This window comes from Mandrillus leucophaeus, unplaced genomic scaffold, assembly GCF_000951045.1.
Source record: "Mandrillus leucophaeus isolate KB7577 unplaced genomic scaffold, Mleu.le_1.0 Scaffold11, whole genome shotgun sequence".
Classification (NCBI taxonomy): domain Eukaryota; kingdom Metazoa; phylum Chordata; class Mammalia; order Primates; family Cercopithecidae; genus Mandrillus; species Mandrillus leucophaeus.
Genome location: NW_012099209.1, coordinates 714,779 through 732,484, shown reverse-complemented (window position 1 = coordinate 732,484; position 17,706 = coordinate 714,779). Strand labels below are relative to the sequence as shown.

The 17,706-nt window shown below is 49.4% G+C and overlaps 1 protein-coding gene across 1 annotated transcript in view; it reads left to right on the top strand.

The window, feature by feature from the left end:
* CPAMD8 (C3 and PZP-like, alpha-2-macroglobulin domain containing 8) overlaps positions 1 to 17,706 on the top strand; it is a 126,694-nt gene that overhangs the window by 36,550 nt on the left and 72,438 nt on the right. The window contains 5 exon segments of the mRNA XM_011989940.1: positions 2,019 to 2,147; positions 11,549 to 11,738; positions 14,412 to 14,584; positions 15,788 to 15,937; positions 16,681 to 16,842. Of these exon segments, the coding sequence (XP_011845330.1) occupies positions 2,019 to 2,147; positions 11,549 to 11,738; positions 14,412 to 14,584; positions 15,788 to 15,937; positions 16,681 to 16,842 (804 nt within the window).

The following is a 17,706-nucleotide window of genomic DNA, read 5'->3' as shown; positions in this document are numbered from 1 at the left end:
CCTCCCAAGTAGCTGGGACTACAGGCGCCTGCCACCACGCCCGACTAATTTTTTTGTATTTTTAGTAGAGATGATTTTCACCATGTTAGCCAGGATGGTCTTGATCTCCTGACCTCGTGATCCCCCGTCTCGGCCTCCCATAGTGCTGGGATTATAGGTGTGAGCCGCCGCGCCTGGCCCCATTGTCCTGTTTTAAGAGAATGACCATAGCCTGGCATCTCTCAGACTCCTTAAGGAACCAGAGATCTGCCCTGCCCACCCCCTACCAGGTGGGAGGTTGCAGTGACTTCTGACACCAGCTACCGGAGCTGGGCCACACTTCACAGGTGATGGGTACAGCCCTCTCTACAAGACTACCCTGAATTCTGACACCAGCTGCAAGTCCAGGGGTCCCCGGGCCACCTGTGCTTCCCACCCACTGGCTGCAAATTCCACTACCCCACCACCTTTTAATTACAGCTTTACCATAGCAAAATGACACAAATTAGAACCAACCAAAGAGAGAGATGCATAGAGCGAGGTCTGGGCGATTCCCAGATTGGAAGCTTTGTGTGTGCTCTGTACAGAACCAGGATATATCATCCCCACAAGTTGAGCATTGCTAAGCAGGAAAGTTCACCTGAGCTTTGGCATCCAAAGTTTTTTGTGGGGAACTCATTTCATCTGCATGATTGATTAAATCATTGGCCATGGGACTGATCTCAGTCTCCTGCCCTCTCCCTTCCCTGGAGGTGGGGCTGATATCCTGTGGCTCAAAGCCCAGCGGTCTAATCACACAACTGGCCTTTCTGGTGTGGCCCATTTATACCCTATTTAGAGTCCCAGGAGCCAGAGACAGAGGCAGGCCAACTTTTTTTTTTTGAGATGGAGTTTTGCTCTTGTTGCCCAGGCTGGAATGCAGTGGCATGATCCTGGCTCACTGCAACCTCTGCCTCCCATGTTCAAGTGATTCCCCTGCCTCAGCCTCCCAAGTAGCTGGGACTACGGGTGCATGCCACCATGCCCAGCTAATTTTTTGTATTTTAGTAGAGACAGGGTTTCACCGTGTTGGCCAGGATGGTCTTGATCTCCTGACCTCATGATCTGCCCACCTTGGCCTCCCAAAGTGCTGGGATTATAGGTGTGAGTCACCGCGCCCAGCCCAACTTCTTTTTAAAATGATTTCAGAGACGTGGTCTAGCTCTGTTGTCCAGGCTGGAGTGCAATGGTGTGATCATAGCTAATTGCAGCTTTGAACTCCTGGATTCAAGTGATCCTCCTGCCTCAACCTCCCCTAGTAGCTGAGTCTCCAGGCATGTGCCACCACGCCCCAGTAATTTTCAAAAATTTTTTTGTGGAGACCGGATCTTGCTGTGTTGCCCAGGCTGGTCTTGAACTCCTGGGCCCAAGTGATTCTCCCACCTCTGCCTCCCAAAATGCTGAGATTACAGCTATGAACCCACTGTGCCTGGCCCCCAACACCCTTCGACCAATTTTTGACACTTTCTTCTTCTTCTTCTTCTTTTTTTTTTTTGAGACAGAATCTTGCTCTGTTGCCCAGGCTGGAGTGCAATGGTGTGATCTCGGCTCACGGCAGCCTCTGCCTCCTGGGTTCAAGCAATTCTTATGCCTCAGCCTCCCGAGTAGCTGGGATTACAGGTGTGCCCCACCACTCCTGGCTAATTTTTGTATTTTTTTTTTTAGTAGAGACAGGATTTCACCATGTTGACCAGGCTGGTCTTGAACTCCTGGCTTTAGATGATCCACCTGCTGCAGCCTCCCGAAGTGCTGTGATTAGAGGCGTGAGTCACAGTGCCCAGCTGAGTCACAGAGCCCAGCTGGACGCTTGCTTCTTGGAGCTAGGAAGACCGGGCTGGACAACTGGATGCTACTCCCTGAGGAGTGGGGAGGGAGTTCTCCAAAGGGATACTGGAGCATGAGAGGGTGTTGCTTCTGGGCAGAGCAGGCAGAAGCATCCCCAAGACCCCCTTTCTGCTCTTGGGACTCAGGTGTTGACCCAAGTGTCTTCTGTTCTTCAGACCAAGGTGACAGCACTGAACGGAAAGCCCGTGGGGGCTCAGTACCTGCCCAGCTACCTCTCCCTCGGAAGCTGGTACTCCCCCAGCCAGTGCTACCTGCAGCTACAGCCACCCTCCCACCCACTGCAGGTAAGATTTTCAGGTGCTGCCCTTCCTGGGCCATGCGGGATCCAAAAAGCAGCATGAGCCGGGTGCCGTGGCTCAACCTGTAATCCCAGCACTTTGGGAGGCTGAGGCGGGCGGATCACTGGAGGTCAGGATTTTGAGACCAGCCTGGCCAACATGGTGAAACCCCATCTCTACTAAAAAAAACAAAAATTAGCCGGGTGTGGTGGTGCGTGCCTGTAATCCCAGCTACTCGGGAGGCTGAGGCAGGAGAACTGCTTAAACCTGGGAGGTGGAGGTTGCAATGAACTGAGATCACACCACTGCACTTCAGTCTGGGTGACAAAGCAAGATTCCTTCTCAAATAAAAAGCAGCATGAGTGAGCCTCTAAGGCAGCAGTAGTCAGCCTTTTGGGCACCAAAGATTAGTTTTGTGGAAGACAATTTTTCCACGGACCAGGGCACAGGTGCAGGGGATAGTTTCAGGATGATTCAAGGACATTATGTTTATTTTGCACTTTATTTCTATTATTATAGCGTTGCAATATATAAGGAAACAATGATACAATTCACCTTCATGTAGAAGCAGTGGGAGCCCTGAGCTTGTTTTCCTGCAACTGGACAGTCCCATCTGGGGGTGATGGGAGACAGTGACAGATCATCAGGCATTAGATTCTCATTAGGGGCATGCAACCTAAATCCCACGCAAGCGCAGTTCACAATAGGGTTCACGCTCGTGGGAGAATCTAATGCTGCCGCTGCTGATCTGACAGGAGGCGGAGCTCACGTGGTCATGTGAGTGATGGCGAGCGGCTGTAAATACAGATGAGGTTTTTGACTGCTGGGCTGCCACTCATCACCTGCTGTGTTACCCGGTTCCTAACAGGCCACGAAGCAGTACTCGTCCATGGCCCTAGGAGTTGGGGACCCCTGCTCTAAGGGACCTAACACTGCAGCTGACGCAGGGATCCTTTATCTCCCCAGCAAGGGGAGAATTCTGTGGAATGCATGCATGCATTACTATTTATTTCTTTTCTTTTTTTTTTTTTGTCTCACTCTGTCACCCAGGCTGGAGTGCAGTGGCGTGATCTCAGCTCACTGCAACCTCTGTCTCCAGGGTTCAAGTGATTCTCCCACCTCAGCCTCTGGAGTAGCTGGGATTGCAGGTGCCCACCACCACGCCTGGCTAATTTTTGTATTTTTAGTAGAGACGGGGTTTCACTGTGTTAGCCAGGATGGTCTTGATCTCCTGACCTCGTGATCCACCCACCTCGGCCTCAAAAAGTGCTGGGATTACAGGCGTGAGCCACTGCGCCCCGCCAATAGACTTAAGTTTTTAAGAGCAGTTGTAAGTTTATAAAAACCTTGAACAAAAAGTAGAGTTCCCGACCGGGTGTGGGGGCTCACACCTGTAATCTCGGCACTTTGTGAGGCTGAGGCGGGAGGATAGCTTGAGCCCAGGAGTTTGAGACCAGCCTGGGCAACATGGTGAAATCCCATCTGTATCAAAACAAAAACAAATCAAAAAAACCCCAGCTGGATGTGGTGATGCATGCCTGTAGTCCCAGCTACTCAAGAGGCTGAGGCAGGAGGATCGCTTGGGCCTGGAAGATTGGGACTGCAGTGAGCCATGATCATGCCACTGTACTCCAGCCTGGGTGACAGAGCAAGACCCTGTCTCAAAACTAAACTTAACTAAACTTTACCTGTAGTTTACTATTGACCAGAAGCCTTAGTGATGACATAAAGGGTCATCGAACACAGATTTTATACTTTCTATGTATGATATACTGTATTCTTACAATAATGTAAGCTAGAGGAACGAAAATGTTATTAAGAAAATCATAAGGTACACTGGCAGGCGCAGGTAAAAAAAACAGTAGTAAAGAAGAGAAAATATCTTGACTGTTCATGAAGTGGGAATGGATCACTGTAAAGGTCTTCTTCCTTGTCGTCTTCATGTTGAATAGGCTGAGGAGGAGGAGGAAGAGGAGGGTTGGGTCCTGCTGTCTCAGGCAGAGGTGGAAGAAAATCTACATATTAGTGACACGGGCAGTACAAACCTGTATTTTTCAAGGGTCAACTGTGTATATGTGCATATATATGTATATGCTGTGTACATGCGTGTTCATAGACGTCTAGATACATACATACATACATACATATATATATATATATATTTTTTTTTTTTTTTGACAGAGTCTCACTCTGTCGCCCAGGCTGGAGTGCAGTGGCACAATCTCAGCTCACTGCAACCTCTATCTCCCAGGTTCAAGCACTTCTCCTGCCTCAGCCTCTCGAGTAGCTGGGATTACAGGCACCTGCCACTATGCCCGACTAATTATTTTTGTATTTTTAGTAGAGACAGGGTTTCACCATGTTGACCAGGCTGGTCTCAAACTCCTGACCTCAGGTGATCCACCTTCTTCGACCTCCCAAAGTATTGGGATTACAGGCGTGAGCCACCGCGCCCGGCCATACACATCTATATTTAAGGTCCATCACCCCTCTGTTAACTCTGTGGGCTGGTGGCAGGCTCACTGGCTGGGCCGTTTGCATCCTGGCCGCAATCCCAGCAGAGCCTCTGGCTCAAGCTACAGCCCCAGCCTTGGCAGAAATGTCACCCCTAATGGAAACCAGTTGCCATTACAGCACCCAGGGTCCTACCAGCCCATAAACCTCTCACTCCGTTTCTGATCACATCTAGGCCCCTGGGGTTCAGCTTGGAGGAATCGTGGCGCCGAGACTGCCTGTTTCCTGGGATTAACAGCCCTTTGCAGAGGTTGTAAGAATGAGAAGTCAGACAGGATCATGCCCAGCTTGGCTGAACACACTGTTCTTGTTGTAATGCCATTAAACCAGTGGTGCAGGGCGGGGACACTGGTGCTGGCCTTCTCCTCAGGGGGCAGGAAGGAATCTTGTGTTCTCAGCTGGCTAGACTGTTGTTCTGATTAGGGGGAGACCTGGCTCTGTCACTTAGATTTTGCTCCCCAGGTGACATCTCAATCCAGTTTGAGGTGGCTCAGCAAACGCCAGCTCCTCCTTCCCACCAAACTGCCGTGAGTGGCCCAGGCATAACCTCAGGCCATGGAGGGAAGATGGGTTCATGCTGGGGCTAGGATGGGCATGGTGTGGGGACCTCTTTCTCTTCTAGCACCAGGGCCCAGGCAGCGGGGAGCTGGGGTCTCAACTCTCCACGTCTCAGCACCTACCCTTCTGAACCTGTTTTGCTTGTTAAACGGGGGCTGTCACTCCAATCTTTTAAGATTGTTTTGATGCCACAAATTTAGTAAAGAAGAGGAGAAAGGTTTGTGCTCTCCTTTTCCCCCCCAAGATCTCAAGCAGAAGGGGACTTTTGTGTGGGTGTCTTTTTTATAAGGGGGACGTTTATAAATTTAGAGTGAAATTGAAAACGTTAATGTAATAAACAACCATAAGACTTTCACCTAGATTTATAAATTAAGGTTTTGTCTATATCCTTTCATTAATCCCTCCATCCACCCTCCATCCCTCTCTCCATCCCTCCATCTATCCCTCTCTTCATCCCTCCATCCATCCGTCCTCTCTCTCTCCATTCATTCACCCTTCCTCCCTTTTTCTTTCCTCCCTCCCTCCCTCTACCCATCCATCCACCTACTACCCTTTATCCAGTCATCTTCTCTCCATCCATCCACCCTTCATCCATCCATCCATCCTCCATCTATCGATTCATCCGTCCATCCACCCTCCCTCTGCACCTCCCTTCATCCCTCCATCATCCATCCGTCCATTTACTCTCCCTCCCTCCTTTCTTCCTTCCTTCTTTCCTTTCTCCACCCAGCTATCCACCCACTACCCCTATCCATTTATCTACCATCCATCTGCCCTTCATCCATTCGTCCACCCTTCATTCATCCATCCATACATGCACCCATCATCCTTCCATTCATCCACTCTTCCTCCATCCATTCTCCCTCTGTCCCTCCCTTCATCCATCCATCCATCTACCAATTCACCCATCCACCCATTTCTCTACACATTTTTTGGCTGCAGCATTTGAAAGCAAGTTACAGATATGCTAGTGCTTCACTCTTAAATACTTGACCATAATGTATACTTAAAAAAAGGCATTATATTACCTGACCTCAGGGCCATTTTCTTAGGTCATACCTAAGAAAATTACGTTCACTGAATTACATTGTCTAATTCATAGGCAATATTCAGATTTTCAAGGGGTACCCTAAAATGTAATTTACATTTAGTGTTTGCCTGCATGTGTGACTGCATGATTGTATCACACATGTGTGACTATGCATGGGTGTGCATGTGCATTTTTGTGTGTGTGCATGCTCACTTGTGTGTATGCACTTGGTTTTTAGGGGTTTCACTATGCTACCCAGGCTGGTCTTGAACTCCTGGCCTCAAGTGATCCTCTTTGCCTCAGCCTCCCAAAGTGTTGAGATGACAGATGTAACTACCGCACCTGGCCCCACTACTGTTAATAATTGGATTATGTTTGTTGAGTTGTGAAAGTTCTTTCTAAATTCTGGATACTAGCCCTCATCAGATGTGTAATTTGCAGACATTTTCTCCTGTACTATGGATTATCTTTTCACTTTCCTGACAGAGTCCATTAGTGCAACTAAAAATTTTAATTTTGGTGAAATCACATTTCTCTTTTTCTTTTGCTCCTTGTACTTCTGGTGCCACATCTCAAAGAAACCATTGCCAAATCCAAGGTCATGATTTATTTCTGTGTTTTCTTTTAAGAGTTTTATAGTTTCAGCTCTTACATTTAGGTCTTTCATCTGTTTTGAGTTAATTTTTTTATATGGTGTGAGGTAGGGATCCAAATTAATTCATTCTGTGTCTCTCTTTTTTTTTTTTTTTGAGATAGGACCTTGCTCTGTCATCCAGGCTGGAGTGCAGTGGTGTGATCATAGCTCACTGCAGCTCAACATCCTAGGCTCAAGTGATCCTCCCACCTCAGCTTCCTAAAGTGTTGAGATTGCAGGTGTGAGCCACCACACACAGACTAACTTCACTCTTTTGCATGCATCTATTCAGTTGTCTCAGCACTGTTTGTTAAAAAGACTATTCTTTCCCCATTGAATGGTCTTGGCACCCTTATTTCAAATCAGTTGCCCTTAGCTGTCTGGATTCATTTCAGGGCTCTCACTTCTATCCCATTGGTTTCTATGTCTCTCCCTATGCTGGTACTACACTCTCTTGATTACTGTAACTTTGTAGTAAGTTTTGAAATTAGGAAATGTGAGTCCTCCAGCATTATTATTATTTTTCAAGATTCCTGAGTCCTTTGTGTTTTCATATAAATTTTAGGATCAGTTTCATTTCTGCAAAAAAGGCCATTGAGATTTTGATAGGTTTCCCCTAATGCTAACATCTTACAAGACTATGATCCATTTGTCATAGCTAAGAATCAACACTGGACATCAGTGTTAACCAGACTCCAGACTTGATTTGGATTTCCCCAAGTTTTCCCACTCATGGCCTTGTCTGATCCGGGATCACCTTTAGGGTCCCACATCACATGTAGTCATCACGTCTCCCTGGTCTCCTCCAATCTGAAAATTTTAGTCTTTCCTTGTCTTTCATGACCTCGACACTCTTCTTTTTCCTTTCTTTGTTTATTTTTATTTTTTTGTTTATTTATTTTTGAGACAGGGTCTTGCTTGGTCACCCAGTATATTAGTCCATTTTCATGCTGCTGTAAAGACATACCCAAGACTTGGTAATTTATAAAGAAAAAGAGGTTTATTGTTATTTATTTATTTATTTATTTATTTTGAGATGGAGTCTCGCTCTGTCACCCAGGCTGGAGTGCAATGGCACAATCTCAGCTCACTGGAACCTCTGCCTCCTAGGTTCAAGCAATTCTCCTGCCTCAGCCTCCTGAGTAGCTGGGATTACAGGCACCTGCCATCGTGCCTGGCTAATTTTTGTAGTTTTGTAGAGGTGGGCTTTCACCATGTTGGGCAGGCTGGTGTTGAACTCCTGACCTTAGGTGATCCGCTTGCCTTGGCCTCCCCAAATGCTAGGATTACAGACATGAGCCACCATGCCCAGCCAGAAAAAGAGGTTTAATGGACTCACAGTTCCATGTGGCTGGGGAGGCCTTACAATCATGGCAGAAGGTGAAAGGTACATCTTACATGGTGTCAGACAAGAGAGAATGGGCACCAAGTGAAAAGGGAAACCTCTTATAAAATTAACAGATCTCATGAGACTTATTCACTCAGTATGGAGGAAACTGTCCCCATGATTCAATTCTCTCCCACTGGGTCCCTCCCACAACACATGGAAATTATGGGAGCTACAACTCAAGATGAGATTTGGGTGGAGACACAGCCAAACTATAGCACCCCAGGCTGGAGGGTGGTGGCACAGTCATGACTTACTGCAGCCTGGCCTCCTGTGCTCAAGTGATCCTCCTGCCTCAGCTCCCTGAGATAGCTGGGACTATAGGCTTGTGCCACCACACCCAGCGATTTTTAAATATTTTTTGTAGAGATGGAGTTTCGCCATGTTGTTCAGGCTGGTCTTGAACTCCTGAACTCAAGCAATCTGCCTACCTCAGCCTCCCAAAGTGTTAGGATTATGGGCATGAGCCACCACACTCAGCTGACATTCTTCTTTTTGCTGCTCAAATTTTCCAAATTTGGCTTTGGGAGTCCCTTAGGGCCAGCTTCTTAAACAGACAGATTCTTCCTTTAGGGGGAGGTAGAATGACATTTATTTTTCTTACTATTTATTTATTTGTTTACTTAAAACATACTGGTTGATTGATTGGTTGAGACAGGATCTCACTCTGTTGCCCAGGCTAGAGTGCAGTGGCATGATCATGGCTCACCGCTCCTTGACCTCCCTGGCTCAAGTGATCCTTCCGTCTTAGCTTCCTGAGTAGCTGAGACTACAGGCACCCACCACCACATCCAGCTAGTTTTTGTATTTTTGTAGAAATGGGGTTTCACCATGTTGCCGTGGCGGGTCTTGAACTCCTAGACTCAAGCGATCCTCTCGCCTCAGCCATTCAATGTGCTGAGATTACCAGGTGTGAGCCACTGTACCTGGCCAAAGTTTTTTGATTTTTTATAGACGGGGTCTCACTTTGTTGCCCAGGCTGATCTCAAGCTCTTGGGCTTAAGTGATCTGCCTACCTCTGCCTACCAAAGTACTGGGATTACAGGTGTGAGCCTTGGCACCTGGCCAGAATGACACTTATTAGCCACCTACAGTGTTCACTGTACAATGTTGAGTATGACACACACATCATCTCATTGGAGCCTCAGGACCCTCTGTCCAGGAGATAACAGCCTTATTTTACAGATGGGAAAACAGGCTCAGAGAGGTGAAAGGATTTGCTCAAGCTTCCACAGCAAGGATGTCACTCTTCCCCTACTCCAGATATCCCTCTTCTGGGCTTTTAGGGTGATCCCAACATTTGGAGACAGTCACAGATTGCAAAACATGGAACAGAGGAGGGGATTCCTAGGGCTAAGTGTTGGACATGGCCACACCAACCCCCTAGGGAGATCTTAAGACCTGGGAGGCCTTAGCTTTCCTGATATCAGAATAATGGCAGCTTCAGGGTTCAGTGTGGGGCCTTAGCATCAGCTCCCCTGAGTATGAATCCTGCCCTACACTCACTGACATTGGACAAAGAACCAAGGCCTCAGTTTCCAGTTTTCCCCTCTGGGAACTTGGGGACTATGATAGGACCCAACTCATTGAGTTCATATCCTAAGAGAAGGCCCAGCCCACTGGCGGCATTAGCACATTCAAATTTAGGAAACAGTATTTTATTTTTATTTTTTTGGAGACAGGGTCTCACTCTGTTACCCAGGCTGGAGTGCAGTGGTGCGATCATGACTCACTGCAGCCTTGACTTCCTAGGCTCAAGCGACCCTCCCACCTCAGCCCCCTGAGTAACTGGGACTACAGGCATGTGCCACCACGCCCGGCCAGTTTTTTTTTTTTTTTGTACTTTTTGTAGAGATGGGGGTCTCACTGTGTTGCCCAGGCTGCTCTCTAACTTCTGAACTTGAGCGATCTGTCTGCCTCAGCCCCTCAAAGTGCTGGGATTATAGGCATGAGCCACTGTGCCTGGCCGTAAACAGTTCTTAAGACATTTTTTTCTTCTGATGCCAATTGCAGAGTTTGGGGGTCCTCACACTACTGCAGTTTCTTTAATTCTCTAGAATTAACAGGACTCACTAAAAGCTGTTATACTTACGGTTACAATTTATTGCACTAAACAAGACACATGAAAATCAGCGAAGACAAGAGGCTGATGATGCAGAGTCCGGAAGAATTCTGAACATGAACTTACTTATTCTCTTTGCGTGGAGGCAGGGACAGTGTTATTTTCCCACCAGAGATGTGGGACAGCGTGCGTGGTGTACTGCCAACTAGGGAAGCTCCCTGGAACCTTGGTGTCCAGAGTTATGTTTCTTTCTTCTTCTTCTTCTTTCAAATAGAGATGGGATCTTGCCATGTTGCCCAGTCTGGTCTCAAACTCCTAGCCTCAAGCGATCCTCCTGCATTGGCCTCCCATAGCACTGGGATTACAGGCATGAGCTGCCACACCCGGCCTGGTGTCCAGAGTTTTCACTGGGGCTCAGTCACATAGACATAGATGACCACCTGCCTCCGTGACTAATCTCATTCCCCAGCTTCTCCACAGGTTGATCTGATGCTGCTTGTCCTGTGGCCTCCTCCAGAAATCATATTTATTACTACCTGATGTGACCCAAGACCCCAAGTAGACAAAGATGCTCTTATTAGGCAGGACATTCGAAGAGCTTAAATCACCTCCCAGGAGCTATGGGCAAAGGCCAGCCTTCTCTTTGGGCCAGGTTCAATTCTTTACTGCATGACACCTTACTGAGGGCTTTCACACCATCGTCACGTTTCATCTATACCACAATCCTGCAAGGAGGTGAGCCTCAGGCCATATACAGAACTAGGGGCCACTGGCTGGGTGCGGTGGCTCACGCCTGTTAATCCCAGCACTTTGGGAGGCTGAGGTGGGTGGATCACAAGGTCAGGGTTTGAGACCAGCCTGGCCAACATGGTGAAACCCTGTTTCTACTAAAAATACAAAAATTATATGGGCATGGTGGCGGGTGCCTGTCATCTCGGCTACCCAGGAAGGAGGCTGAGGCAGGAGAATCACTTGAACCCAGGAGGGAGAAGTTGCAGTGAGCCGAGATCTCACCATTGCATGCCAGCCTGGGTAACAAGAGTGAAACACTATCTTAAAAAAGAAAACAAAACAAAACAAAACTAGGGGCCAGGACTGGATGCTGGGCACTCTGCTCCCTCAGCCATCCCAGCCTCCCTCTGGCCCCAGAGTGGCCGTCTCCCTGTGGTGGGCTGCAACGTTGGTGCCAGGCAGGGTCCCCCATGCTGCGTGTCTTCCATAGGTTGGGGAAGAAGTCGATTTTTCTGTGAAGTCCACATGTCCCTGCAACTTTACCCTGTACTACGAGGTGGCTGCGCGGGGCAATATTGTGCTATCGGGCCAGCAGCCTGCCCACGTCACCCAGCAGCGAAGCAAGCGGGCAGCCCCTGCCCTGGAGAAACCGATTCGTTTAACACACCTTTCTGAGACAGGTGAGCTGGGCAGCAGGGAGAAGGTTCCTGTTCTTCCTTCTGAACCATTGAGACTGAGATGAGCGCTCTTGCGAGGAGGGACAAGGCAAGACCCAGCAGAGAGGGGAGCCTGCCTTGGGGCAGAGGGGACACATCCTTAACAATACCAGACTGGTCCAGGAGGACAGTGATCAGCCGCTGGAAGTGGAGAGGTTCAGGCCCCAGGCTCTTCTCACTCTGTGTCTGCAGGGGACAGGGACAAGCCAGCCACAGACTGGGCTCTTGCACTGGCCCACACTGTGCTGTTGCCTCTTTGCCCAGGTGGTTCTGCCTATGAGTCCTCTTCCTTTTCTCTCCTTTTGACACCATGTGCTCCTTATAAGGCCCTCCTCCCCTCCTCCCAGGAGACTTCCTTAGTCCCCTCCTCTTCAAAGCCCTTCTTGCCAATACAGGGTCCCCAACTTGAGCACTATAGACATATAGAAGGGGGTGGATCACTCTAGAGTGAGTGGCACTCTGTGCACTGTAGGGTGCTGAGCAGCATCCCTGGTCTCTCCCCTCCAGATGCCAGTAGTACCAACTCTCCACAGTATGATGACCTAAAAAGTCTTCAGATATTGCCACTATCCCCAGGGGGCAGAGTCACTCCCAAGTGAGAATCACTGAGGTAGGTAGGTAGATAGATAGAATGATGGGTGAATAGATAGATAAACAGGCAGGGTCTCTCAGGCTAAGGCAAGGTTTCCCAACCTTGGCACTATCAACATTTGGGCAAGATCATTCTCTGTGATGGAGGCACTGTAGAATGTTGAGCAGCATCGCTGGCCTCCACTCCCTAGATGCCAATAGCCCTATAGATGATGGAGGGATGGATTGATGGATGGATGGGCAGATAGGAAGATGGATGAATGGATGGTTGGATGGATGGACTGATAGAATAGTGGATGGATGGAAGGATGGATGGATGGATGGATGGATGGACAGATGAATGGATGGACAAAAGGATGGATGAATGGACAGATGGATGGATGGACAGAAAGATGGATGGATGGATAATGGGTGGGTGGATGATTGGATGAATAGATGGATGGATGGATAGTGGGTGGGTGGATGGGTGGATGATGGATGAATGGATGGTTGGATCGATAGATGGATGGATAGTGGGTGGATGGATGGGGGATGATGGATGGAAGAATAGATGGATGGATAGTGGGGTGGGTGGATGAGTGGATGATGGATGGATGAACAGATAGATAGATGATTTGATGGTGGATGGATGGGTGGATGATGGATGAATACACAGATGGATGGATAGTGAATGGGTGGGTGGATGATGGATGATGAATAGAGGGATGGGTGGATGGATGGATGGTGGTGGTGGTGGGTGGTTGGGTGGGTGGATGATGGATGGTTGGTGAATAGAGGGAGGGGTGGATGGTGGGTGGGTGAATGGATGGGTAGATGGTGGATGGATGAAGATATGAATGGATGGATGGATAGATAGAAAGAGAAGATCCCTCTTTCTTAGGCAGGCTTTGTCACCCTCTGCACTGTCAACATTTGGGACCATCCCATGCACTGTAGGATGGTGAGCAGCATCTTTGGCTTCTACTCACCAGAAGCCAGTAGCATCCCTTCCAGCAATGATGACCAAAAAACGTCTGCAGATATTGCCAGCATCCCCTGGGTAGCAGAATTGCCTTGGTTGACAACTGCTGGCCAGAGTTGTGCTTTGGGCATGGTGTACCTGCATCCTCTTGGTCTTCTCTTCTCTTCTGGGTGAAATAACAGGGGCTTTATGTCTTCCTGGAAGCCTTGTCCAGGGCCGGCCCTGGGCTTGGAACTCCCCACAATCTGTCCCCATTTAACCCAACTGCAGCCTGGGCTGGTAGTGGTTCCACTGTGTCCATCTGCAGATGAATGGGCTGTGACTTGGGGGTTTCAGGGACTTTTCCATTGCCTAGTAAGGGCCAGAGCCAGGATTTGAACCCCAAGGCCGATTGGGTACCCACCTCTTACTATTGGCCATGAGTTTCCTTCTGTCCCCAGTTCCCCCAACCAGCCCTGTCCACTGGCTGCTCTGAGCTCTGCACAGAACCAGCTGACAGATGGCCCATTCTGGAACTGGGAGCCTTTCTACTCTCATTCTCTTACAGTAGAGTACTTGGGAGTGCCTGGACAGGCTTCTAAGATCCTCTATCCTTTAAGGATCACTTACCCACAAGGAAGGAAGTATGAACTCAGTTCAAGTCAGCAAATAATGGCTGCCCAGGTCTGTTGGCCTCAGGCCCCAGCAAGATGGAGCCAATCAGAGGGAGGGATCAGGGGTCAGGGGCATACTGGGGAGCTGGAGTGGTGCTGCCTGGACAGGCCAAGGTGGTTTTGCTGTCCACGGAGGAAGCAGAGGGCTGGTCAGGGAGAAGGGACCATGTTCCCCGGCAGAGAGGATGATTCTAGGCAAATTCCAGCCTGCTCTGTAGGAGCCCATGGTGACCCTAGAGCGGAGTCAATGGGAAGAGTCAGCATTGACTGAGGATGTAGCCTGGGAAGGGCATTTCAAAACCGAAAATGCAGACTGTCTCAATGTGTAGACAGGAGTATAGTGCAGGGCAAATTGGGGCAGAGCCTGAATGGCTGAGGTTGCATGTCAGATGCGGAGAGTTCACCACTTCTCTCTACTTTTGCTCACCTCAGAGCCCCCACCAGCCCCAGCAGCTGAGGTCAATGTGTGTGTGACCTCTCTTCGTCTGGCCGTGACCCCCAGCATGGTCCCCCTCGGTCGCCTGCTGGTCTTCTATGTCAGGGAGAATGGAGAAGGGGTCGCCGACAGCCTTCAATTTGCAGTTGAGACCTTCTTCGAAAACCAGGTAGAGCATTGCACACTGAACCCGGGACATAGCCGAGGGCCCTCGGGGCTTCTCCAAGGTGCTGGCCAGGGGGTCTGTACACACCTGAGACTCATGTTGTGTCACAGTGTGACATAAGGAATTGTGGGAACATGAGTTGCATCTTTACTGAAGCGTCTCCGAAAGTCACCCAAAAGGAAATTGCGTTCACAACACATAAGGAAAGCCATCAATTGTTTTCTACCTTTGTTGAATTCAGGATTTAAGGGACAGCACTTGTTTCCATCAGCACCCTCAGCCTCCTGTCCCCCTCCCTGCAACAACTTTTATCATTACCATTATTTTTTGAGACGGAGTCTAGCTCTGTCACCCAGGCTGGAGTGCAGTGGTGTGATACCGGCTCACTGCAGCCTCTGCCTCCCGGGTTCAAGCAATTCTCCTGCCTCAGCCTCCTGAGTAGCTGAGATTACAGGCATGCACCACCACGTCTGGCTAATTTTTGTATTTTTAGTAGAGACGGGCTTTCACCACTTTGGTCAGGCTGGTCTCGATCTACTGGCTTCAAGTGATCCTCCCGCCTCGGCCTCCCAAAGTGCTGGGATTACAGTTGTGAGCCACTGTGCCTGGCTCCTCCCTACAACTTCTAAACAGACTGCCACATGCTCTCCGCCAGCACCTGCCTTCCCATCTCTCCCTGTCCCTCTGTGTTCCCTTTTTTGTGTCTGCTGCACAATGACCAGCTGCCCATCACAGTGTGGGACCAGTTCCAACCAGGTGGCAAGGCAGAGCAGGCAAAGACCCACTGTCCTCGGTGGGCAGGGGGTGCATGGGTGGGGCAGAAGAGATGCCTCTGGACTGGACCAAACCTGGGTTGAACCAAGTTTTTTTTGTTGTTGTTGGAGACGGAGTTTCACTCTTATTGCCCTGGCTGGGGTGCAATAATTCTGTCTTGGCTCACTGAAACCTCTGCCTCCCGGCTTCAAGAGATTCTCCTGCCTCAGCCTACCAAGTAGCCGGGATGACAGGCACCCGCCACCAGGCCCAGCTAAATTTTGTATTTTTAGTAGAGACAGGATTTCACCATATTGGCCAGGCTGGTCTCGAACACCTGACCTCAGGTGATCCACCCGCCTCAGCCTCCCAAAGTGTTGGGATTACAGGCATGAGCCACCACTCCCGGCCAACTGAACCAAGTTTCTTTTCCCTTGCCGCATTTGCGCCCAGGTTTCAGTGACGTATTCAGCAAATGAGACCCAACCTGGGGAGGTTGTCGACCTGCGGATCAGGGCTGCAAGGGGCAGCTGTGTGTGTGTCGCCGCAGTTGATAAGAGTGTCTACCTGCTCAGGTCTGGGTTCCGGCTGACTCCTGCCCAGGTGAGCAGAGCCCTCGGGTTTGGGTTCTGGTACCTCCATGGGGCCTTACCTTCTCTTGCTCTCCCCTTCCCATCTCCCATTTTAATAATTGAAGAGCTGCGTTTGAATCCAGATTTGCTTTCTCCATCAGGTTCATTTCTCAGGGAACCTGATGGGTGTTTGATACATCCTTGTTGCTGCTTTAGCACAGTTGCAAGATCAGGGAGTCAAGGTCATCAGATTTTTGCAACATGACATTGGACCAGGTCTCATCTCTCTGGCTCCAATTTTCCCGTCTTATTTTGTGTTATTTTTAGAGTTGGGGTCTTGCTCTGTTGCCTGGGCTGGAGTGCAGTGGCGTGATCATAGCTCACTGTAGTCAATACCTCCTGGGCTTAAGCGATCCTCCCACCTCAGCCTCCAGAGTAGCTGGGGCTACAGGCATGCACCACCATGCCTGGCTAATTTTTTCTATCTTTGTAGGGACGGGGTGTTGCTATGTTGCCCAGGCTGGTCTCGAACTCCTTTGCTCAAGCCAGCCTCCTGGTTCAGCCTCCCCAGCGACTGGGATTACAGGCATGAGCCACTGTGCCTGGCTCCTGTTTGCCCATTTTAAAATGGGCTGATGCTACCAGGGCCCATCTCCTGGAGGTTGTCATGATGTGATAAAGAGGTTGGGATGGGAGCACGCTGCACCCACGAGAGCCAGTTTGGGTTGTAAAGAAAACTTCAGCTGACCAGTCTCTGTCCCCCTTTGCCTGCAGGTTTTCCAGGAACTGGAAGATTATGATGTTTCTGATTCCTTTGGCGTGTCCAGGGAGGATGGTCCTTTTTGGTGGGCTGGGCTGATGGCCCAACGACGCCGGCGCTCCTCCGTCTTCCCGTGGCCTTGGGGCATCACCAAGGACTCTGGGTTTGCCTTCACCGTAAGGAGAGGTGGTCTCAGATCCCTCTGCCCCCTTCTAAGGTCCTTTTGCCTAGAAATAAGAGTCTCGGAGATTCAGAAATGGGTTGGAAACAGAATTGGAAGCTTTTCTTTCTTTCTTTTTTTCGAGATGGGGTCTCACTCTGTGGCCCAGGCTGGAGTGCAGTGGTGTGATCACAGCTCACTGCAGCCTCGAACTCCTGTGCTCAAGTGATCCTCCCACCTCAGTCCCCCAAGTAGCTGGAACTACAGGTGCATGCCACCGCACCAGGCTAATTCTATTTTAGTTTATTTTTTTGTAGAGATGGGGTCTCGCTATGTGGCCCAGGCTAGTGTTGAACTCCTGGCCTTGAGCAATCCTCCTGCCTCAACTTCCCAAAGTGTTAGGATTACAAGCATGAGCCATTGCACCTAACCTTCCAAACTTTTCTTTTTCATTTCTCCCCAATGAAAGCTCACAAGCAGATCCTTCCAATTTGCAAAGCAGTGGAGAGCAGAATGTTATGCATGTCAATGGTCAGGTTCAAATGGATAACTTGAACTTGTGATGGGATGTGTTATGACATTGACATGCTTTGCTGCGAGGAAAACCTCATTGGGAGCTGCGGGTGCCAGCAGCTCTTAGCTCTGCCTCAGCTTTGGTTAACTTGGTTATGTGTCTGGCAACTTTCAAAGCAGAAGGAGATGGCTGTGTTCCCAGGTGGCAGGGGGTCTGAACTGCATAGGTGATCCTCCTGTCTCAGCCTCCCCAGTCGCTGGGATTAGAGGCATGAGCCACTGTGCCCAGCTCCAGTTTATCCATCTTAAAAAGGACTAATGGCCGGGCGCGGTGGCTCAAGCCTGTAATTCCAGCACTTTGGGAGGC